General features: G+C 51.2%; 1 protein-coding gene, 1 long non-coding RNA gene and 1 other non-coding gene across 3 annotated transcripts in view; 2 read left to right on the top strand and 1 right to left on the bottom strand.

Moving 5' to 3' along the window:
* Positions 1-20,663, bottom strand: part of LOC140695940 (cytoplasmic dynein 2 intermediate chain 1-like) — a 42,714-nt gene extending 22,051 nt beyond the window's left edge. The window contains 10 exon segments of the mRNA XM_072959052.1: positions 1,014-1,233; positions 1,884-1,961; positions 3,863-3,928; positions 6,157-6,211; positions 7,471-7,526; positions 8,002-8,298; positions 9,836-9,927; positions 11,553-11,970; positions 12,593-12,646; positions 20,436-20,663. Of these exon segments, the coding sequence (XP_072815153.1) occupies positions 1,014-1,233; positions 1,884-1,961; positions 3,863-3,928; positions 6,157-6,211; positions 7,471-7,526; positions 8,002-8,298; positions 9,836-9,927; positions 11,553-11,970; positions 12,593-12,646; positions 20,436-20,663 (1,564 nt within the window).
* Positions 18,840-18,900, top strand: LOC140696232 (small nucleolar RNA SNORD44). Its single transcript, XR_012072388.1, has one exon. It is a non-coding gene; the product is annotated as a small nucleolar RNA SNORD44 (small nucleolar RNA).
* A 197-nt stretch (positions 20,664-20,860) lies between the features above and the next one.
* On the top strand, positions 20,861-22,885 carry LOC140695944 (uncharacterized). Its single transcript, XR_012071793.1, has 4 exons — positions 20,861-21,026; positions 21,336-21,541; positions 21,645-22,159; positions 22,263-22,885. It is a non-coding gene; the product is annotated as an uncharacterized lncRNA (long non-coding RNA).
* Positions 22,886-23,807: the final 922 nt, after the last annotated feature.

Raw genomic sequence — 23,807 nt, 5'->3', positions numbered from 1 at the left:
ATGTGAACACTTTCACACCACGGAGTAACTTACTGCTCTGGAAAGTTACTTATCAAACAGTTTCCTGTCGCCCTGGACAAAGATGAAGCATGTCATTTACAAACAAACAGGCCACTGCTGCAGCCACAGCCACCCCCGACATGGGGCTGACTGCGGAGGACAAGGAGAGCCAACACCTTTCGGCCGCTGAAAGATGGCGACCGGACGCCACCAACGACTAAGGTCTCTGTGTCACCACAGGCCTGGCGCCCCCAAGCGCTTCGCATGTGGCAGCTTGTTTAGTTAAGTCCACAGCAGCCCTGAAGACGCCATGCCCTTGTTCTACGGGCGAGGAGCCAGGCACAGAGAGGCCAAGGTACCGCCAGGCCGCACAGCAGCGACAGGCAGCACACCAGAGCCTGCGGGCCGCCACCCGGCTCCAAGGTTCAAGAGGACCCTGCACAACAGCACCCCGGCTCAGTCCTGCTCCCTCCAGAGCAGACGCACAAGACGAGGCAACAGTCGCTCTGCCTGGCCTCACCTGGATCATCACATCGTATTAATTTACTCGTTAACAATTATTTTATGAAACCATTTAAAGCAGTACACTATCCAATGTTTTTAATATTGTCCTATTTGAATTTTGGGGGTTATTTTAATGCTGATTTTTTATTAGAATATCATAGTTTTCCCTTTAAGTGGTTTTGAAATATTTATTCCTGCCCTTATACAAGTGACTTTATCGTATCCAGATGCCAAGAACTTCTGAGCAAAGTACACTTCCTAAGGAAAAGCCCTGGGAAAGGAGACTCCCCTGGAGGTGCCCTGACCCCTGAGCACTGCGTTGGCCCTGGGACCTGCTGCCCCTCATTGGTGACACTCATCTCCTCTGTTAGAAAAAAAGCAGCCTGCACAGCAGCCTGGCTGACTGACCCCGGGAAATGGGCGGTGTCTGCAGCCGGTGGCCCCATGGGCACTGAGCAGTGCTCAGGCACCTGTAGCAGGGAGCGGGGGAACTGGCCCGGCTCACGTACCTGGCCCTGTGCCCCTTCCACGCTTCACCCGGCCTGGGCTCTCCAACAGCTTCCAAGACAGCTCGCCCACCCGTTCGTTCTCCGCATGGATGGCTTTCTGAATTTCTTCAATCTCCCTCCTTCTGGCCGGGGGAAGCTCTTCTGCCATCTCTGCTGATTCAAGTGCATCCAGCCCGCTGTCCTCATCCCCGTCACAGACCTCAAAGTCATCCTCATAGTCCTGCAAACAGTCACAGAGCCTGGAGCTACTAGGACAAACCCTACACGGAAGAAAATACACAACTTGTCCCCTGAAGCAGAAGAGGGCCGCAGCGAGGCTCAGTCTGTAAAGTCCAGGGTCACTGAGTGACCAATCATGTAAATGGCTGCATGTGTTTCTCTAAAAAGGAACCGGAGCCTACAGACCTGCATCCACCAAGACCTGAGTGGACAACCATGTGCAAACGCTTCAGTGCGGGGAATGTGCATGTATGTGCATGTAGACACGTGTACTTTGTGCTCCACGCAGATATACACGCACACAGGTGTACACACACACCTATACACACGTACACACACGTCCAGGCATGCACACGCACACACGTATAACACATGTACACACACAGGTACACACACGTCCCGGCGTGCACGCACACACAAGTTTGATTGGGGAGCACCAACAACAGGGTAAACTTAAGTCATTTAATCACATCACATTGGTCAGCATTGGTAGACGCGTAGGTAACAGACCTAAGTCAGATACGGAGTGTTAAGAGCAATAAAAAGAGAGAGAAAAACTGTTAAGTTTCTAGCTTTAGAACAAATTATCTTTAAGATGAGAACACTTTTAATGCTAACAATAGAATAATTTTAATTTTTAATTACACCTACTTCAAAATCATCTTCAAACCCGGCTGTATGTTCACCAGCTCCTGCGTTTTCTGAGTCAGCGTCTTCCTTTCCAATCTCCTGGAGGAAGAAATGAAACATATAACTAAGACATCCAATCATAAATTTGAATCTTGCAAATGGGTTGGGAAAACATATGTTTTCTGAGATTCATTTGACGTTGCTTATTTTAAAATGTGTTTATAAAACTAATATAACCTAACCACAAATTCTTACAGAAATACCCTCATGATGAGTATGACCATGAAGAGAAAGCGTCAACAGTCACACTCTGAGAAGCCTCTGGAATTCTGACGACTAAAGAAAAGAGGCAACCACAGACGCACAGCAGCGCCTCCCCACAACCACATCTGTGTCTTCCCTGTGAAGACACAGACACGTGTGTTCCTGCACGCAGGGACGCCTGCTCTGGCCCCGACCCCACCCTGTGGGCCTCAGGGTCTCTCCTGAAATCGGAGGACATGCGTTCCGTGGGGCTCCGGAGGGTGGGTGGCCTCCCTGGCCGGAAGGAAGAGGGTCCCAGGAAAACCAGCAGCGCACGTTCCAGGTTTCCAGGGAAGAGGCAGCAGAAACGAGCACCGGTGGAGAAAACTCCCATTCCCCATGGCTGCTCCTGCTCGTCCACCTGCTCTTCCCGCCCAGTGGGGACGTGGCACCTCTGCATCCCACAGGCACCCACGTCGGGGCTCCCCCAGGGCCCTGCGCCCCCACCTGACAGCTGCTCCACCACTGTCCCCAGTCCAGCCCCAACCTTCCCGTGTCCCCTGTCCCCTCTCAGTCACACGAGTGAGGGGAAATCTGATCAAAACCACACAGCTCGCTGCACTGGGGGATGGGGGGATGGGTGGCCGAGCAACCACATATCCACCCACCAAAGTGTCCTTGGTTTCTATCCTGGAGAAGAAATAAAAGTGGCATCAATGGGAGCCTCTGGTGCCTACAGATGGGATGGATGTGGGGGTTAGAGCAGCCGTGCAGGGGGGGTGTGGCCTGCCCCAGGGAAGGAGAGGCCTGTCAGCCTTTCAGGATTAAACCAGGGCAGGTGTCGGGGATAGCAGAGGGAGGCGGCCTGGACCTGGTGGGAGACAGGCCAACAGGCGGGGAGCTCAGGGAGGAGGGCAGGAGATGCTGAGAGATGTGAGGCCAGTGGGTGTCCTACCCCAAGCCCCCAGGCGCTGCCACCGTGGCCACGTGGGCCTGCACCCACAGGACCGAGAGACAATTCCCAAGGGCACTGCACGGCCGGGTGGCGCAGTGACTCCAAGCAAACGCTGTTCAGGAAGAACTGCCCCGAGACAAGGCCTCCCAGCCCGACGTCGCAGCAGAGGGACGTCACGCTCACTGCACCAAAAGCGGGAGCCCTGAGACTGGTGAGAGAAACTGAAACGAATGCTCTGCAGGAGCTTCAAACAAAACTCACAGCACACAAGCTCCTCACGTCCCCAACAACGCCCCCCTCAGCAACACTCAGGGCCTGACAGCGGGAAGGGTGCCGGCCAGGGGGACAGGAGGGTGATGGCAAGAAAGTATCCCCCATCCTGTGGAGGCACTGAGCAGAGAGCCCCCCACGCCACCCACAGTTTTGGAAAGAATGGCTCAGTCTCACCAGCGGGCCCCTCTGGTCGGAGGGCAGCTTCCGTCCAACTCTCTGGTTTGGCATTTATCTCTGAAAAGTATCTGCAACCTTGAACACCTCTCACCAACAACAGCCTGAATTCGGTCTTTTGTAATGTCTCTAGTTTCTCCAGTTCTCCCCAAACTTGGTGACTGTAAATGCAGAGCACCCAGGTGCAGGCTGGGCACCCACCCGCCCCGAGCTCCTCCCAGTCCGCTCTGCAGCCCCACCAGGACCACGGCCTCGCAAACGGACACCAACACCCCTACCTCCCGCCCCAGTCCCCGTCACAGGTGCCCGAGTGCAGGGAACACAGGTGACAGCCAGACACGCGCCCTCTCCTCACCACTGCCTCCTCGCTGCCTCGCCTCCGGGCCAGCTTCCACTCCAACGCGCCCTCCTCGCGGCCATGCTTAGGACAGAACGCGGTGGTCAGTGCCAGGGAGCGTCTCCGGGCAACACCGGGCCACCCATCCCTCTGTGGGGCCTCGGGTCTGGCTGGGAGGCAGCCCAGTGCTGCGATGCCCCGCAAGTCACTCAGCCTCTCGTGCGTCACTGTCTCCTCTGAGAAGCGGGAGAGCCTTCCTGGTGCCTCCTCCCTGGTGCCAGCGAGGGGCGGGCAAGACAGAAGAAGTCGGGCACCAGCCCTGCTATGGTCACTGGCACCAGAAGGCACAGTTCTCGGACATCACCACCCTGAACTATTCAGTGCCTGAGTGTGGGGACGGCACGGTACCCACATGAACAAGGGGGTCGTCCACACATCCAGAACATATTCTGGCATATTGAGGGTCTCATAAACGCTCAAGAACTAAATCAAGGTCAAGTCAGTGCCGATGCTATGAAACACATGCCCCAAGCACAAGCCAAAACGACCTGTCAAATGTCTTCAAGGTCCCTTCTGGATACCTTAAGGAAAAAAGTACTTAACATATTTTGCTCCTTTGGTGAGAAAGAGAATGTAAAATAAATGTCTCGTTGATAATTTTTTACATTGGTTACATGTTGAAAGAAAAATATTTCAGGACTGTAGGGTTATATATTATTAAAATTGATTTTATGTTTCTTTTTTAAGGTGATTACCAAAAAATTGAAAATTACAAATATGGCTCATGTTATAATTCCAGTGAACAATGTTAACCTGTACAAAAAAAAAATGGGAGACACAAGGAAAACAGAAAAAGATATATTCTCATCCAATAATTCCACATTCAGAAGTTTACCCACAAAAAGTAGGAGAGAGGCCTGTATCATTAGAGCTGGAGGGATTTCCACAATGAACTGGGAAAAACAGTGTGCTGCACTGGGGTGGGGCAAGAAAAAGGACCCAAATCCCCCAAACACATGTATCAAAGCAGGACTGGAAACCATCACACAGAAAAAAGGTCATGTGGGAAGAAACATTTGCACAGCTGACTTTTCCCTAAGGAGTGGCTGCACTGGACAGTGAGTGACCCAACCACTGCCTCAAACTGGTGACTAAAACACGCACACACCCAGCAGCACACATGCCGCCTGCCACTCGGAAAGTTACTGCACTTTCTGTGTGTGTGTGGAATAAAGATCCACAAAAACAGGGCACAAGACACGAAAGACAGTTACTCCTGGTCCTGCCCCCCAGATAATAACACAGAAAGGGAAACCACAGAAGCCCAATCTGGTTGTCACATTGTCGACAACAGAATGGAAAACTGAGAAATGTTTTGACAGTCACTCCAACACCCTGGTATGCACCACTTCAGCGAAATGAAGTAGTCATTCTGAAGACCACTTGGCGAGAATTACGAAGACAGCGTAAAAATGAGGACGGGGAGCTGCTGGTGTCCTAGTGATGCTGCATGATCTGCATGTGATCCTCACGTACACACACCTGCATACACGCGCACACACACACAGACACCCCGCGCACACTTACATGTGCGCACCCCAGCGTGCACACACACACACACGACACACACGTGGCCCAGAACACGAAATAATGAGGCAGGGAGTGGAGCCCCGAAGCCGGCCAATGTCAGTAACAAACGTGTAATGGATTTGCCCGCGAGGTCAAGGGCCTGGGCTGCTTTGTGGGAAGATTTTTAGCACTGACGTGACTACTTACCACAGGCCCACTCAGACTTTCCGCTTCCCCGGAGGCCATTTCACTAATTTACGTCTCCCAGGGATGTCCCTTCCGTCTGAGCTGTCCAGCCTGTAGTGTGAAATGCTGTCGTCTGTCCACTACTGGAAGTGGGGGGTAAAGCCTCCTACTGTTGGGTTTTCTATCTCTCCCTGTAACTGTCAGGTTTTCACTTTCTGTATTTTGGGGCTCTTCCGTGAGGTGCGTGTTCTTTTACAATTGCCACATCTCCTGCAAGCTGCTCAGTTCATCCTTGTGAACTGTTCTCTGCCTCTCGAGCGACTCGGCCTGCACACAACAGTCACTCAAGCTCTGTCACGGTTGCTGCTTGACAGTTCACCTCGTCCATCTTTTCACCTTCAATGTGAGTCTTTTAATCTAAAGTGTGTCTCTTATGTGCCTCCTGGAATCACCACTGAAATAAATCATCTGAAACAAGGCCCGTCTCCGGCCCAGCTTCCAGGCTGAGACACAGGACCACACCCACTGCATGAAAGAATCAGTGCAAAGTGTCTTACCTTCCTTCTTGAGTCTTTATCTCTTCCATTATTCCTCCCTGAATTCTCTGCATGCCTAGAAAGCAAACATGATCAAAATCAAAACTAATATTAAATGACGTGAAAAATAAAACATTTACACCTCAGTGAAGGCTGTTATCAGCATTTGATACAATTAGGTTGGCAAATTTGCAAAGCCTGGTTTATTAGAACTATGAACACTGAAGTCTTTTTAAAAACAATTTTTACTAATTCAGCAGTAACGCAAGATAGGAAATACCTTCAGCAGAGAGAAGAAACTGTGTTTGAACAAACTTGTGCTTGTGTAATAGATCCTCATAAGGGTTCTAGAAAATTCCTGCAATTTTATTAGAGAATCAATCCCAAATACTGTTTTGTGTTTAATGTAATATTTGTATTTCCAAAAGAAAGATTTATCTTGAAATATGTTCTATTTATTAGTCACATGTATATGTTTAATTGGACCCTAAAATTAAGGCTTTCAAAATTTCAGACTGATTTTCAGTTTTTGGAACTCACACTCATACCAATTCAATATAGCACGTGGCTGAAAACATACAGAGCCAGGCAAAAGCTTCACTGTGCACCGTGGCAGATCTGCAACACACAATCTAGGAATTGGCACCCCCAGGTTTAAGGACTAACTTTGCTCAAACTTGTAAGAATTTGGACAAGGCATTTAACCTAAATTTTCCTCATCTATGAAAAAGAATGACCAGAAATGGTTGTCGCAATGCACAAATTAAAATGTAGAGCTGATACACAAAATGAGAGCCTCTATAAACTCTAATCTGTAACTTCACAAAACCCACAAGGGGCATCGTCTGAGTTTTATAGGTGAAGAAAGCTCCACGGCCTGGCACCCGAGCAGGCAGACAGGCAGTAGTGGTGCCAAGGCCCTGGGTCTGTCGTCTGACTCTCGGACACCACGAGCGGGAGTCTGCAGGCGGCTCCATGTCCAGGGACGTGGACCAGACACTGGGAAAAGGTGCCTAACAGCCCATGTGCAGAGGCTCCCGGCTCACGGTTCAGGACGGTCCCCCCTCCGCCCCATGAGAGCTGACTTCCTAATGCTGCATGAGCAAGTGTGCAAAAGGCAGAGCAGGACTAACCATTTGTAACAAGCTTTCAAGCCCCCAGCACAGCAGACACACAGTGGGAGGGCTGTATCTGGAGTAAGTGAAGTAAACCCATTATGTACACTCACTTACCAACCCCAACCAGGCCCAGTAAGGAAAATTCACCCCACGGCACCTGTGAGGACTGCGCCACACACACAACCCACAGCCACCACCCAAGAGCACGGGGCCTTACTGGCTGCCGGTCTCGTCCTTCTTGGAACCTGCACCTCGACTTCTGTGCTCACCATTCTGTCGGGAAAGATTCCAGAACCACTCATTAGTACAGCACAACAAATCAGCGATAGTGACGCCTGCAAGACAAGCGGGGCTCAGTCCTAGCAGTGTCTCTGCTGCGGCGTGTCTCACAATGATGGTTCTCAGCTTTAGTAAGGTGTCGCCCTAAGTAAGGGAGGTGAATAAGGGTGCACTGAGAGTGACTGTCACCTCAGTGACATTACCTGAGCAGGAGAAATTTATACTTCTCGATGTCACATTATTTTCAGAAAATCTGACTAGCTCCTTGTACTGCTTCAAGTTAAACTTTCAAACACATGGAAGATGGCTATGTCACAAAGCCACATACTTAGAGGAGAACACCTAAAGGGCCAGGGTCCCCAGGTGTGTCGGCGTTAGACGGTCTGTCGCCATGAGCACCTCACAGAGCTGGGTGAGGCCACCGGCTGGGAGCCCGGGAGCAGGGCGGGCAGGGCGCGGGGGCAGATACCTTGGCCGCCCTCCTCCACTGCTCCTCCCTCCACGGCCTGTCCTTTCTGTCTGCATGGCCCCAGAGCCGCTTGTCCTCAGAAGGAAAGCCCTCCGTAAGCCGTCGGTCTCTCCGCCGCTCCTCCCCGCCCCTGTCAGACAGTGAGTGGCTGCTGTCTTTCGCGCTCTTGTCTCTCCTCTCCCTGGCGTGGCTCTTTTCTCGGCGCTTCCTCTCCTCCTGCCACCTGTGCGGTCTCTCGCCCTCCTCTTGGTACAGCCAGTACTTGAGAGGGCTGTCCCTGCTGTCACCATACCGCAACTGGAGCGTGACATGGAAACTGAGCATGAGGACTGGGAGCGGCTGCCCCTCACTCCCTGCCCAGGGTGCTGCTGAACTGCCCCAGGACGGCGGGGGCCTCGTCCCAGTCTTCCCAGCGCACACCCTCTCCCACAGGACATGTCTGGGACTTGCCGGCTTCTGTGGGCTCCCCTCCCAACAGTGCATCCCCAGGTCCCTCGGTCTCCTGGGCAGTTTGCACGTCTGCCCCCTCCCCACAGGGAGATCCTTAAAACCAGCACCATCGCTACGTCATCTCTGCATCCCTCAACTGCCTTGGAGCCCAGTGACAACTATGACGTCATCACAAGGTGGGTGAGCGTGGACCAGCGCTGGCTGGGATGCCGGGCCGGGAGCACCATCTCCAGGTCTCAACATAACCCCAACTGGACTGGCCTTTTCCTTCATGCAGGGCCTCCCCACCTCCGTTCCTGGGGCCCCACGCCCTCCGTCCCACCGCAGACCACCCCCTGGCCTCCAGCCCCACCCACTCTGCTCACAGCCGCCAGGACAACCGTCCCAGAGAGAAACGTGACAACCAGGTCCTGATGGAGACGCTCAGTGTAACATTACGTGGCTGCCCACACCCATCACAGAACAAAGTCTGAGGGATTAGACCTGAGTGTTTAAGAAATTATGAGGACCCAGAACAAAACACGGGCGACTCCTAACATGACGCAAGTGTGGGGAGGAGAGCTCATTGCATCAGCAACGGGAATTCGGAAGGACAGACTTGACTATTTCATGATTTAAACATATAAAAATACAGATTCCACAGTAACATGAACAGAACAAACAGAACCCCAGCAAACGTGACAGGCACAGAGGTGACCTTAAGGCGCTCCCAAAACCAGCACGACACCCCGCCGGACAGCCACGCACACACACACAGGTCGGGCCCAACGCAGGGCCACAGAGCCTTTTAGGAAATGCCCTTTTCTCTGAGTCAGATGAGCAAAGACTGACAGTGATGACGTGGGGTGCCACGCTCCGGTGATATACATAATCACAGCTCTGAGGTAAAGCAAACGGGCAAGTGCACCCTGACATTGATCCAGCAAGTTCACTTCCAGAAATTAATCATAAAGAAATAATTCAGAATAAGTGAAAAAGTTTACACCATGGATGTCTTCATAATAAAAAAAAAATTAGAAGCAATTGAAGTGTCCAAAAAAAGCAGACGTGTCAAGAAAACCATGATAAGTCCATATCATTAAGTATTATATTATGGATAAAATAATATCATAGACACACGATAGCTTAGGAAAATGCTCAAGATGTATTCAGTTTGAACAGTTATAAAACAGTAACAATCCAACCTAAGAAAACTGTCTCTACGTACATGTCCATCCACATACACACACAAGAATACACGTGCATGATGTGACCCATAGTTCTCTCTGGGGGGGGCCTGGTTTTCCTAAATTCTCCCAAACGGCCACAGTTCACTCTTGCACCAGACAGATGCGCCTGCCTGGCGCCCAGGCCCAAGTCGGCAGCGGCCTGCCTCCCCACGTACCTTCCTCTCCCGGTACCGTCTCTCTCTCTCCTCGTCGCCTCCTTCGGGCTCCTCACCCTTTGGCTCCCTCTCCTCAGGCCTTGCTTTACTTACTACAAAATAAAACAAGTTTTAACATTCCCAACTCCAGCTTCAACTGAACTACACAGTAACACGTATGTAAACACACCCCTGACTAACACTCTCCAGTCTCGAGGGTGGGAAGTTCTGGAATCGGGCTTAAAATGGAATAAATGGCAGCTGGTATCCAGCAGCCAGGAGAAGGTGTCAGAGGAGGCCCTGGAAACTTGAGAGGGGCAGCAGCCCAATGCCAGGCCCTCGGAGCCCCTGGGCTGCTGAGAGGAGCCCAGGAACAGAGCCCAGTCCTCCCAGGAAAACTGGCCAGGAGGGCCGACGTCTCCTCCGAGGGCTCAGCTGCCGGAAGGTGCCGGCCTTCGAGCAGCTGGGCCCAGCCCCTGGCTCCCAGAGCCCCGCTGCTGAGGGCGCAGCGTAGTGGAGCAGGAGGCCCCACCACGAGGCTCCATCCAGCCCACCTGCTGCCCAGACCCGCGAGCTCTCCCTGGCATGGGCAGCCAGTGGAGACACCACTTACAGCCTTGTCCAACAGTGAGAAACTAGATTTTCTCTTTTGAGTCTGCTCAAAGTTACTAGGCTTAGTCCTAAGAGACGCAATATTTTAAAAGATGAGGACAAAATTAAACATACAGCGATCACTGAAACAAAGTTCATTCCGTCTAGAAGTATCCACCAAACACTGGCCACTTTCTAGGAGCCTGGGTACAAGAGGCCAGAACAGCAGGCGGGGCCTCCCAGGGCTTGCGCCCGACGTGGGGGCAGGAGAGGAGGTGGGGGCCCTCCCAGCACTCGCGCCCGACGTGGGGGCAGGAGAGGAGGTGGGGGCCCTCCCAGGGCTCGCGCCCAACGTGGGGGCAGAAGAGGAAGGGAGAAAGGCCAGGCTCCCCAGGCTGGGAGAGGAAGTGCAGGTCAGGGTGGTCCCCAGGTTTTCTGGCCTGAGGAAGGGAAGGCCGTGGGGGGTCAGGTTCTGGGGGCTGTCGGGCACCGGGGGCTTAACAAGCCTGCAGCCTTATTATTTAAAAAACTACCGAGAACACCAACATAATAACCCCAGAAAGAGGCAACGTATTAAAGTGATGACCCACCTCAGCCCGGCCCTGCCCAAGGCCACAGACACACCCCCTCCCGGAGCCTGAGCCCAGCTTCCTAGCCTGGGGACTCCCAAAGTTACTACGAACTCTTCTGACATTCCCTTTTTTGTTTATGTTGGTTGGTTTGAATTTCTTATAGGAAGAACACACCATTTGTGTAATAAAAGATAATGAAATACATACTTGGGAGAAAAAAAGCACATTTACCTCTACACTAGAATTCCTAGGAATCTGGACAAGTGATATTTAAACATTGCTTAAAATAAATCTGTTCCTTTTCAGGATTTCTTTCTATCAAAGAGCATTATTTTTGTCTATTTACTATGTGGACTAAGATTTACGGAGACTTAAGTCTAAACTATATTTCACAGTAAAACCCCAGCAAACAATGAGACAACAGTTACCCCCTCACTCGCCGAGATGAACTGTAAAACATAAGAAGGGGGCAGGGGCAGGTGCACAGGGTGCAGCCCAGGCCTCTCACTGCAAACCCACCACCCAGCATTTACAAAACTCGGAGAGCAGCGGGGAGGAGGCCGCCCTGCACACACCTGCCTGCGTCCTGCGCTCTGGCCTGTCAGGTGGCTGCCCCTGCGCGTCCCGGCCCAGCAGGTTGTGGCAGCCAGCTGCCTGCCTCAGCCCGTCCCGCCGTGCCCTGTGGCCCCCCTTCTCGCGCTCCTTCCCCCGGCTGGGGGCCTTCTCAGCAGTGGCCTGCTCTCAGTGTCCCTCCTTGGGCTTCTCTCTGTCCCGGCTCCTGGTGTCCTTCCTCCTGTCCCGATGCCGGTCCTGGTCCTGGTCCTGAAGCCTGTGTGGCTTCTCCCTCTCAGCCGCCCTGTCTCTGCACCTGGCGTCCCGCTCTGGGTCCCTGCGTCTGTGCTCCCGGCATTCAGGGAGGCCCGTTTCCAGATCCTTCTGCGGCTGCTTCTCTCTGTGTTTCTTATCCTCCTTGGGACCAGCTGACTGTGCCGCCTGAACAAGAGATGGCAAGTTTCAGAAACAGAGTCAGACTCACTGAGGGGCCTTAAAGTGCAGGCTGAGGGCTTTCCATCCCAGCAGGACGGGCCTAGACCAACACTCTCGAACCCAAGAAGGGGTCAGACTTGGCGGCCCCACGACTGGTGACAGCACCCACCTAAGGGACACCCACGTGTGTTGGCAAATCGACCCTAAAGTACCACATGGAGCAGAAAGAAGAGAGAGGGTGTGGGCTAGGCAGTAAGTGTGACACTAACCACCCAGGGCCCACTCCACCAGCGTGGACCCTTGCTGTAAGCCCTCAGGAGGCCTGGATCACAACCTGGATGCCCCCCGTGTACACACATGCACAGTGACACACTGTCTCACACACGAGCCCTGAACCTCGACAGAAACCCGACTGAGCTGGTGGGGCGCTGGGCGGGGGGCGAAGGGACCCTATCCCAGGGCCATTCCAGGGCAATTAACCACGTGGCTTTATCTCTGTGTGAAAACTTCCCCAAACGAGTCACGTCACACGTGAGCAAAGTCGTGCAGCCCTGAGAACCAGGTAAAACTGCCCCAGGTAACCATCCAAGGTCCATGTCTTTCTTCCCAAATCTTTAAAGTATGTTACCCAAAGGTATTTTCTGAGGTCATCTGCTTTCCAAGTATCGTCTTTGGTTCTTCTCTGAAACAAAAAGCATAAAGTCAGAATCATTAAAGTTTAAAAGATCGAATTTTGTTGCTCCAGGGAGCTTTGTCACTTCCAGTCAGTGGCAATCAGCCCTTCATATGCCAGAAAACACAAGTCTCTCTACAGGAATTAAAACTACCACCAACACAGATCTTAAAACCACCCACAAGTGATCACAAGCTACTTCATAATGTGACATTCACACGCTCCCAGGCTCAGGCCCCCCAGGGACTCATGGCAGGTGGCCCCCCAGGTGCTGAGAGGACACCAGCCCATGACACGGGTCCCCAGCCGCATGCAAGACACGGCCTGGTGAAAACAGTAAGACGGGACTAAGGGCATTTCTGGTGGACTGCTCCCCTTCCCTTGGAGAAACACGGCCCTAAGGGCACAGCTGCAGGGCGACCTGGAGTGCTCCGACTTTAAAGCCAACGTGTCCCAAATGAAGACAAAACACAGAAGTCTTCCTGGTGATGTGAAGATTAGGGAAGCAGAAGAAAATCACAGCTGCTCACAAATACACTAGGCAGAAAGGAACAAAAAGCAAGCCGGTGGAAGAACCTGGCCAAAGAGTGGCCACAAAACGCGTCGCCCTCTACCGTCACGCTCACTAGGAAATGTATTCTTCGTCCGGAAAGCTGGTCGATTTAACAAAACGGGTCACAGGAAGATACAGTTAAGAGGATCAGCGCCCAGCACGGCTGCAGCTCACAGCTGCTGAACTTTAAAATCCATTCTCTCAAGTTAAGGCTCCTTAGAGAGGTTAACACGTGACCTTTTCCGAACAAAAGGTCCAAACCCGAGGAAGAGCATGTGCCGGCAGCGCGGTCACCCAGCTCCAGGGCCGGACAGCAGACCGAGGGCGTCGGGAACCCATCGGAATGTCTCTCCAAGTGGCTGTAATCATAGCACTTGTGTCAAAAAGTAAAAATCTTGAAGGCAACAGATCTCCAGCAGAGATCCCAGGGTTCTCCACCCGCCTCCTACGTTCCCACCAACCAAAGCTCAACTTCAGGTCTCAGTCCTTCACTTTTCTTTCTTTCCCTTTTCTCTTCACACTTTTTAAGCCGTAAAATGACAAGCACCTCGTGCCCACCACAGCTCACTGTCACACGAGTTCAGCAGCGCCAGAGTGCGCGCGGGGACACGGCTTCAGACGGGAGCCGCCCTCGCCCGTGCTCCCCGTCTGCCTCGCGGAGCAACAAGTGCAGTTAAAACCTACTCCACAGCCGGAGGCCGCGTGTCCTCCGTGAAGGGCACTGCCTGAACAGTAAACCCTCCGACCACAGGAGCAGCCAGTCTACCGCGGGGACCTCAGCTGGCACCCCACGTGCATGTCGTCCTGTGCGCGGGATGGACAGACACAGGGAGCGCTCATACGCAGCCCAAGACTCGGCTGCTGTCCAGGAGCTTCTACAGCAAAGCCCTGCTGGGCGCCCAGTGAGAACCCAGGCAACAGGCAGTCCGTCTACCTCCGCGGGGATAAAGGGGTCACACTGCTTCCCTCCCTTCCCATCCACGCAGGGCCCACAGCTCATCCTGAGACTGCGGGAACCAGGGGAGGGCCCCCAGGGGGCAGGGGTGTCAGACCACAGGCGCGGCCCCAGGTGGGCCCAGGGAAGCAGCGCCGTAGACCCCAGTGCCCTGCCTCGGGGCCCACATGACTATGCAGGGTCCACCTCCCTGCACCATGTCTCTCCTGAGCCAGGCACAGGACGTCCAGCCATGGCCTCACCCCCAGGGTCATGTTTGGGTCTCTAGGCGGCCCTGCTGGCCCTGTTTCCCTTTTGGAGAAAAGTGGTTTCCCCAGTTTCCCCACCCGAACAGCTCAGCCGCCCGGACCTCCCCACACACCCCAGCTGTGACTTCCACCAGCTGCCCCGGCAGTGCTGTGCTCACGGGTGTCCCATCAGGCAGCACCGGGCAGCTACCCGCCCCGCAGGGGCCTCCACTCCTGCCTCCAGCGCCCTGCACCGCCCGGGCGAGCAGACCTCTCCCTCTGCCTGCCCGCAGCTGCCAGTCACTGAACCAGTCCGCAGGTCAGAGGGCAAGGCTGTTTCGTTCTCCATCAGTTGGGTGAAAACGGCTGTCCCTGCTCCCTAGACTTGAGGCCAAGCAGGATCCGTCTCCAAGCACCTCGGTGCAGGTCTTGGTGCCCGGACAGCCAGCCAGGGGCGGGTCCACTCTCAGATCAGACACGGCTCTTCACCAGGTCCCTGCATGTCCTCCTCTAACTCATGCCCTGCTTCCACCCTCCGGTCCGGGCCACTGCCACCCACACCCGGCTAGACTAGCATCTCCTGACCTGCCACAGCCCCGGGGCGGGGTCCCCGTATCACCGCGACTCCCAGGACCACAGGGGCACAGGATGCTGTCCACCCCCAGAGGTGACAGACCACCCTAACATTTGCTAAAAAGTCCCGAAGGGGGAAAGGCTGCTTCACACACCGCTTTGGGGTCAAGACAGTTCCCTCTTGCTGTCTTAATCTTTTAAAATTATGCCTGATCCCAGAATTCTTTGAATTATCGAATTCAGTGACTGAGGAAGCGCTCCCTAAACATGGCTACTGTCCTTTGTTCTCACTGCAATGAGGCTGCGGGGGAGACGCGGGCCCCCGCCTCTCCAGGGCTGCCCCCATGTCCACTCCTGTCCACCCTGCATGGTCTGCTGACACCAGGCCTCGCCCCCAGTCCATGGGGCAGATGCTGGGCCTGGCCATTCCCATGTAAGCAAGGTAAGCTGAAGTGTGCTCTTTCACCCAGGTAAAACAGGTGTACAACACTGTGTAATACATAAAGCACTCACAGCACTGCCTGGTCCTACCAGCAGGTGTGCTGCCAAGGAGACACGAGGCATGCTCCGTGTCCCAGGGACGGCCGTGAGCACCCAGGGCGGGGAGGCCTTGGCCCTGCTGCATTGCACTGCCGGCGTGTGAGCACAGACCGTGCGTGTGTGTGTGAACACAGAGTGTGTGTGCATGTGTGAGCGCAGTGTGTGTGTGTGCATGTGAGTACAGTGTGTGTGTGCGTGTGAGCACAGTGTGTGCGTGTGTGTGAGTGCTGTGTGTGTGTGCATGAGCACAGTATGTGTGCGTCAGTGCAGTGCGTGCGTGAGCGCGGTGTGTGTGTACGCACAGAGTGTGTGTGTGTGTGTGTGAGCGCAGAGTGCACAGATGCTCAGAGGAAGGGGAAGGGCTGGCACAGGACATGGGCCGGAAGAAACACCATCAAGAAGCTGGTGCCGCCTTGACCCTTCCCTTTGCGTCAGGAGACAAAGTAGTAACTCCACGAAGTCACAGTAATTACACAATCAGGTTCTAACAACCGGTGGGTTAACTTCCTAAGAAGTAAGAGACCGGCTTAAACTGAGAACTAAGGTGCACACCCATCAGCTGCCAGCGAACATTAGCCCTGAGGTCGTGGCTTTTGTGACTTTAAATGTTTAATAAATATGTACCAGAAAAAATCCCAAAAGTGACCCAAAAATAACACAAACTGTAATAAACCAGGTGAGTGATCTCAGCCAGACCACAGAAAAACACTGGAGGGAAAGGAACTCACGGGGGTCCCAGAGGCAAACAGGTGTCTGAAAGGGGTGTCTGATGACTAGTGCGAGGACTGGTGGAGAGGAGCCCTGAGGGCTTCGGGGCTTGTGCTGGAACCTCTGCTTCCAGCAGGACTCTGCAGACAGTGCAGGCGGCCTGACAGGGAACCAGAGCAGAGGACCAGCAGAGAAAACCCTTGGAATCCCAGAACTTACACAATTAATCTGGCGCTTCGCACAAATATGAAAGATCAGTGAGAAAAACAAACATGAGAGAGCAAAGAATCGAGATAAACAAATGGAGAAAAGGATCCTAAAAGGAAATGTGACCAAGAAAATAAAGAGAAATCTTTATTTTTTAAAAAAAGGCATAAAAGGAATATCTTTCAACTTTTTCTAAAATATTATAAGCACAAGTTAAACAAATGCTGCAAAAAGGAATGATATAAGAACAAGAAAAAATCCTCGATATTAAAATTAACAAAGTAAAACATTAAGTAGATGACCCTAACCCTAACCCTAAACCCTAACCCTAGCCCTAGCCCTAACCCTAACCAACCCTAACCCTAACCCTCTAACCCTAACCCCTAACCCTAACCCCTAACCCTCTAACCCTAACCCCCTAACCCTAACCCCTGACCCTGTTCCTGACCCTAAACCCTGACCCTGACCCTAAACCCCGACTCCGACCCTGACCCGGTCCCTGACCCTGACCGTACCCTTACAATCACCCTGGCCATGTCTCTGATCCTCACCATCACCCTGGCCCTGGCCCTGCCTCTGGCCGTATACCTAGCCATCCCGGCCTTCACCCTGACGCTGACCCTTTCCCTGACCCCGGCCCTTGTCCTAACCCCTGACCCTGGCCCTTGTCCTGACCCTTTACCTTGGCCCCTGTCCTGACTCCTGACCCTGGCCCTTGGCCTGACCCTTGACCCTGGCCTGACTACTGACCCTGGCCCTTGCCCTGACTCTTGGGTCTGGCCTCATCCCCTGGCTCTGACCCTTAACCTGACCCTGGCCCTGATCCTTACTACTGATCCCTGACCCTGACCCAGAGTTGTTCTATAAGGGTGAGAGGAGCCTATTCCTCCTCCTCCATCCTCTTCTTCCTCTTCACTCCCCTCCTCCCTCCCCCTTCTCTCTCTACTTCTTGTTTCTCTTTGTTGTCAAAGAAATCCCTGTTCAAACACTAGCTCAACCCAGTCTAAACAACAACTACTTCATAGGCCACACATGAGGAAGAATATACAGACATTTCATTAAAATATTTCAGAGAAGTCACTAAACAAAAAGTACCAGAGTAGACTCTTAAAAACATAAACCCTGAGATGGAGAAAATTCCAGAATTATCATATTATTGTATTCAAAGTGTATAGTGCTCAACAAAAATTTATGAAGCATAAAATGCAAAGAAAAAGTATACCCACTGACAGATGAAATTATCAGTTAGTATCCCTGAGAAACACGAAAAAGTATAAGACATATTAAACAAACACCAAAATGGCAAAAGTAGGTCCTTCCTTCTCAGTAATTACTTTAAATCTGAACTCTCCAATCAAAAGAAAAAGCCTAGGAGAATGGGGTATAAAAATACATGCTCCAATATTTACTGTCTATAAGATCATCACTTTAGAGCCAGACAAAAAATGGTGGAAAGTGAAAGGCCAGAACAAGCCATTCTATGCAAATGGTAAACAGAAGAGAGCTGGGGGGGCTGAACTAGTATCAGATAAAATGGACTGTATGTCAAACCGTTACCATGAAACAAATAAGACATTATGTATTGATAAAAGGGTTTTGGAAAATTTCACACTTATCTAGAAGATGTAATAAACATCTAGACCCCAAATAGCAGAGCCCCCACAGACATGAGGCAGAACTAAAGGGAGAATGTGACAGTTCTAAAATAATAGTTGAAGACTTCAGTACCCCTTTCAATAATACATAGAACATCTAGACAGAAAATCAGTAGGGAAATGAGTGAATTAACACCATAAAGCAACTAGACCTCACAGACATACTCAGGCGGCTACACCCAACATCAGCAAAATAGACATACTTCTTATAAGCAGATCAGACTTTCTCCAGAAGAAACCATAAGTTAGGGCACAAAACAAGTTTCAATGTATTTAAAAATGTAGAAGTCACACAACATCTTTTCAGACCACAATGGAATGAAGCTAGAAATCATTTACAGAAGGAAAACTGGAAAACTGACAAATATTTGGAAACTAAATCGCACATAAACAATGAGCCAAAGAAAAAAAATCACAGGAAAATTAGAGAACAAAGACAAATGACAGTAAAAGCAAAATATACCAAAACCTATGGAATACAGAAAAAAATAGTGCTCAGAACGAATTTATACCAATTACTCCCTAATCTGAAAAAGGTGGAAGATCTCAAATCAGCAGCTGACTCTTACACCTTAAGGAACCAGAGAGAGTGTGACCTAAAACCTAGGCAGAAGGAAGGAAATAATAAAGATTAGTGTGGTGGAAAATGAAATACAGAATGGAAAAATGGTATCAGTGAAACACTAGTTGAATCTCAGAAAAGATCAGCAAACTGACAAATCTTTAGCTAGACTGACCAAGGGGGAAAAAAGATGGAAATAAATAAAATCAGAAATGAACATGGGCTGTGTGATGATAAGCAAATACTGAGTAAACACAAAGGTCTTAATTAGCTCTATCTGATCAGAAAAAAAAAAAGGACATGAACATGGAGACAGTTCTACCGATGCCACAGAAATAAAAAGGATGACAAGAGGTTACTATGAACAACTGACTCTACACCAAACAGATAATTCAGATTAAATGGATAAATTCTGGGAAATACATATATTATGAAAACTGATTGAAAAATAGAAAACCTAATAAAACCCATACTAAGTAAATAAATTGAGTCAGCTATCAAAAGCATCTCAACAAACAAAAGCCCGATTGGCTGGCTTCCCTGGTGAATTCTACCAAACATTTTAAAAGGAATTAACATCGATTTTTCTTCAGACTCTACCAAAAAATAGAAGAGGAAGAAATGCTTTCTAACTCTTTCTATAAGGCCCATTTTACCCTAATACCAATACCAGACTAAAAAATCAGAGGTAAAGAAACTACGAGCCAATATCCCTTACGAATATAGATGCAAAAATCCTCAACAAAATACCAACAAACTGAGTCCAAAAATATATTTAAAGGGTTACATACTAGGACCCTGTGAGATTTATCCCAGGAATGAATCATTAGAAAAATCAATCAATATAACACACCGTATCAACAGAATAAAGGGGAAAAGCCACTAGATCACCTTTCATAAAGACAGTCAGCAAACTAGCAAAATAAGGAAACTTACTCAACATGATAAAGGACATTTAGGAAAAGCTCACAGCGAACATCAAATTCCATGATAAAAGGCTGAAAGTTTTTTCCTTAATCAGGAACAAAACAAGGATGTCTGCTTTCACTGCTGCTATTCAATATTTACTAGTAGTAGGTAAGAAGAAAAAGGAGGCATTCAAACTGGGAAGGAAAAAGTAAAACTCTGTTCACAGATGACGTGATTCCCATGGGTAGAAAATGCTGAAGAATCCACAAAATAACTTAGTATCAGAGCTAATAAAGTAAGCAAAGTTATAGAGTACAAAATCAACACTCAAAAATCAGTTGAGTTTCTACATGAAAACAAGGCACTTCCTTAAAAGAATATTATGGGGAAGGGTCTAAGACTTCCCAGACCCCTCAACAGGTGGACGCTCACTTGCACACACCTGCCAGGTCCTGCACCAGTCCTCCTCCTCCCCAGACTCTGCAACTTGCAGGGCTGCATCAGAAAAGCCTGACCATCTGCACATTTCCTCCCTTCTGCCAAATCCCGTTCTCCAATATGACCCCTGATCCTTGTTCCTGTGGCCATTCTCCTTCTCAGCCTTTGTGACACAGGGCTGGGAGGAAGTGGTGGGGGTGCTCCTTCTCTCCTCCAGCGGACGCTGCTACAGATGCTCTTAGTTTGGCTGCTAAGTGCTCTTGGTGACACCCCTCCCTGGAGAACTGCCCTCCAGAGACAGGAGACCCCGCGAAAAGCCTGGGAGGTTACAACCTGTCCTGGGGCCAAGAGGGTGACCCCCACCAGTAACTGACTAACAGGAGGCACAGGAGTCAGCCACCTGAGAAGCAAGATGGTGGAGCAGAAGGATGCTTGTAGCTCACCCTCTCCCACAGATACACCAAAACTCACATCTATGGACCCGTTGAGCCAATCAGAGCACCTGTCGAACTCCGACAGAACATCGCCCTCTTCGAAAGACAAAGATGCCAAAAACCTGGTAGGAGAAAAGGAAAAAAGAAAGAAGAAAAAGCAAAACAGTGCAGGACTGGTCCCGCGGGGAGGGAGCAGCAAAGGAGGAATAGCACTTGTTCGCTGGGTCTCCCCCCTCCAACAGAGAAGCCAATCGTAAGGGAGCATTTAATACCAACACAGAAAGGTATGGCTGCCCGTCACTGCCCACCAAGCCAGCTTCTGCCCTGTGGTGTGATTTCTGTCTTCTTGTCCTAAATGCCCAAGTTAATGTGGCCCGCTTTGAACACTCAAGCCACCTCAGACTTCAGACTCATGAGTTAAGCACATCTTCCTCCTTCCTCTCACTTCCATCCCTCCTTCCTTCTTTTCTCTTCCTCTCTCTCTCTCCTTTGTCATTCATTCACTTAGCTTATAAGGCCACTTCATACAGCCTCAAGGACCGAGTGATGCCTTCTCTCTCCAATTCCAAGTCCACACTGCACACACTGAGTAGGCCATCTTTTCTCCAGCCAGCTGTGCCTGTCTTAGGTTGTCCTCCTCTGAGGATCTTACCCGTCACTGGCTATCCAGCCGTCCATGCTGGACACATTGGGTAGGCCATCTCCGGTCCAGCCGGCTGTGCCTGTCTTAGGTTGTCCTCCTCTGAGGATCTTACCCGTCACTGGCTATCCAGCCGTCCATGCTGGACACATTGGGTAGGCCATCTCCGGTCCAGCCGGCTGTGCCTGTCTTAGGTTGTCCTCCTCTGAGGATCTTACCCGTCACTGGCTATCCAGCCGTCCATGCTGGACACATTGGGTAGGCCATCTCCGGTCCAGCCGGCTGTGCCTGTCTTAGGTTGTCCTCCTCTGAGGATCTTACCCGTCACTGGCTATCCAGCCGTCCATGCTGGACACATTGAGTAGGCCATCTCTTGCCCAGCCGGCTGTGCCTGTCTTAGGTTGTCCTCCTCTGAGGATCTTACCCGTCACTGGCTATCCAGCCGTCCATGCTGGACACATTGGGTAGGCCATCTCCGGTCCAGCCGGCTGTGCCTGTCTTAGGTTGTCCTCCTCTGAGGATCTTACCCGTCACTGGCTATCCAGCCGTCCATGCTGGACACATTGAGTAGGCCATCTCTTGCCCAGCCGGCTGTGCCTGTCTTAGGTTGTCCTCCTCTGAGGATCTTACCCGTCACTGGCTATCCAGCCGTCCATGCTGGACACATTGGGTAGGCCATCTCCGGTCCAGCTGGCTGTGCCTGTCTTAGGTTGTCCTTCTCTGAGGATCTTACCCGTCACTGGCTATCCAGCCGTCCATGCTGGACACATTGGGTAGGCCATCTCCGGTCCAGCCGGCTGTGCCTGTCTTAGGTTGTCCTCCTCTGAGGATCTTACCCGTCACTGGCTATCCAGCCGTCCATGCTGGACACATTGAGTAGGCCATCTCTTGCCCAGCCGGCTGTGCCTGTCTTAGGTTGTCCTCCTCTGAGGATCTTACCCGTCACTGGCTATCCAGCCGTCCATGCTGGACACATTGGGTAGGCCATCTCCGGTCCAGCCGGCTGTGCCTGTCTTAGGTTGTCCTCCTCTGAGGATCTTACCCGTCACTGGCTATCCAGCCGTCCATGCTGGACACATTGGGTAAGCCATCTCTTGTCCAGCCGGCTGTGCCTGTCTTAGGTTGTCCTCCTCTGAGGATCTTACCCGTCACTGGCTATCCAGCCGTCCATGCTGGACACATTGGGTAGGCCATCTCTTGCCCAGCCGACTGTGCCTGTCTTAGGTTGTCCTCCTCTGAGGATCTTACCCGTCACTGGCTATCCAGCCGTCCATGCTGGACACATTGGGTAGGCCATCTCCGGTCCAGCCGGCTGTGCCTGTCTTAGGTTGTCCTCCTCTGAGGATCTTACCCGTCACTGGCTATCCAGCCGTCCATGCTGGACACATTGGGTAGGCCATCTCCGGTCCAGCCGGCTGTGCCTGTCTTAGGTTGTCCTCCTCTGAGGATCTTACCCGTCATTGGCTATCCAGCCGTCCATGCTGGACACATTGGGTAGGCCATCTCCAGTCCAGCCGGCTGTGCCTGTCTTAGGTTGTCCTCCTCTGAGGATCTTACCCGTCACTGGCTATCCAGCCGTCCATGCTGGACACATTGGGTAGGCCATCTCCGGTCCAGCCGGCTGTGCCTGTCTTAGGTTGTCCTCCTCTGAGGATCTTACCCGTCATTGGCTATCCAGCAGTCCATGCTGGACACATTAAGTAGGCATCTCTCATTCAGCCAGCTATGTGACATTTCTCACAGCTTGTTTATCAGTTCAACCCATGGTTTGTTCTCTACAGCCTTCAGGCAGGGCCTACAGTTTCCTGATAGCCAGTTGTTGTCTAATATCAACAACCACCCGTCACTTATACTTTTCGTGCCTTTTGCCTTTATGCCTCAGGACATCGGCTCAATTCACCTTCCAGAAATTGAATTTGCCTGTCCTCCACTATGATATCTCAAAAAGACCTCAGCTTTATCTTAAGACTCAGCTGTCTCTACCATCTGAGATCTCTTGATCTAGTCAGGGCAATACAGGGGTAGGGGACTAAGAGGTACAAACTATCAGATATAAAATAAGCCACAAGGATATATGGTACACCACAGGAAAACAGGCCAATATTTTAAAGTAACTATAAGTGGAGTATAACCTTTAAAAACTGTTAATAACTATAGTGTACACCTATAACTTATATAATATAACTTATATAATACTGTACAGCAACTATGCTTCAATAAAAAATAATAATTTAAAAAAACAAAATACAAACATGCTATATGAATGCCTCCACGAGAAAAACACTAGGTTGGGAGTCAGGAGACCTAGGTTTCAAGTCCTGCTCTGGGGGTCATCCAACATATGACCTCTGGGTTTCTATTTCCACATCTATGAAACAGACATTAGATTTGATGATCTCTGAAATCCCCTTTCTGCTTGAAATGCATATTGGCCTGTAAGGGACTGGATTTTCAATTTAAACCCCTGCAGCCCTGCAGAGAGTTCTGAAGCTACAAAGCCCCAGGACACCTTTTCCCTGTCTTCTAAGCAGCCCACAGGCTGTGTCTCAGATTCCCACACTGGGTGCCCAGGGGCTCGGCTGTCCTGGGGAACGCCTGAAATTTAGGCAGGGGCTGCTCTGGGACTCAGGGAGCAAAGGGTGCAAATAATAAGATGAAATGCTGTGATTTTCACTGAAAAGTACCACATCCAAGCAAGGCTAGTGTTCACACTTGCTCCTTAGCTTGGAGGTCTTTCCTGGAAAAGAAAAATCGCCAGCAAAACCACAG

Source organism: Vicugna pacos, chromosome 4, assembly GCF_048564905.1.
Source record: "Vicugna pacos chromosome 4, VicPac4, whole genome shotgun sequence".
NCBI lineage: Eukaryota > Metazoa > Chordata > Mammalia > Artiodactyla > Camelidae > Vicugna > Vicugna pacos.
The sequence above is the reverse complement of the archived record's forward strand: the minus strand, read 5'-3'. Positions and strand labels throughout refer to the sequence as shown.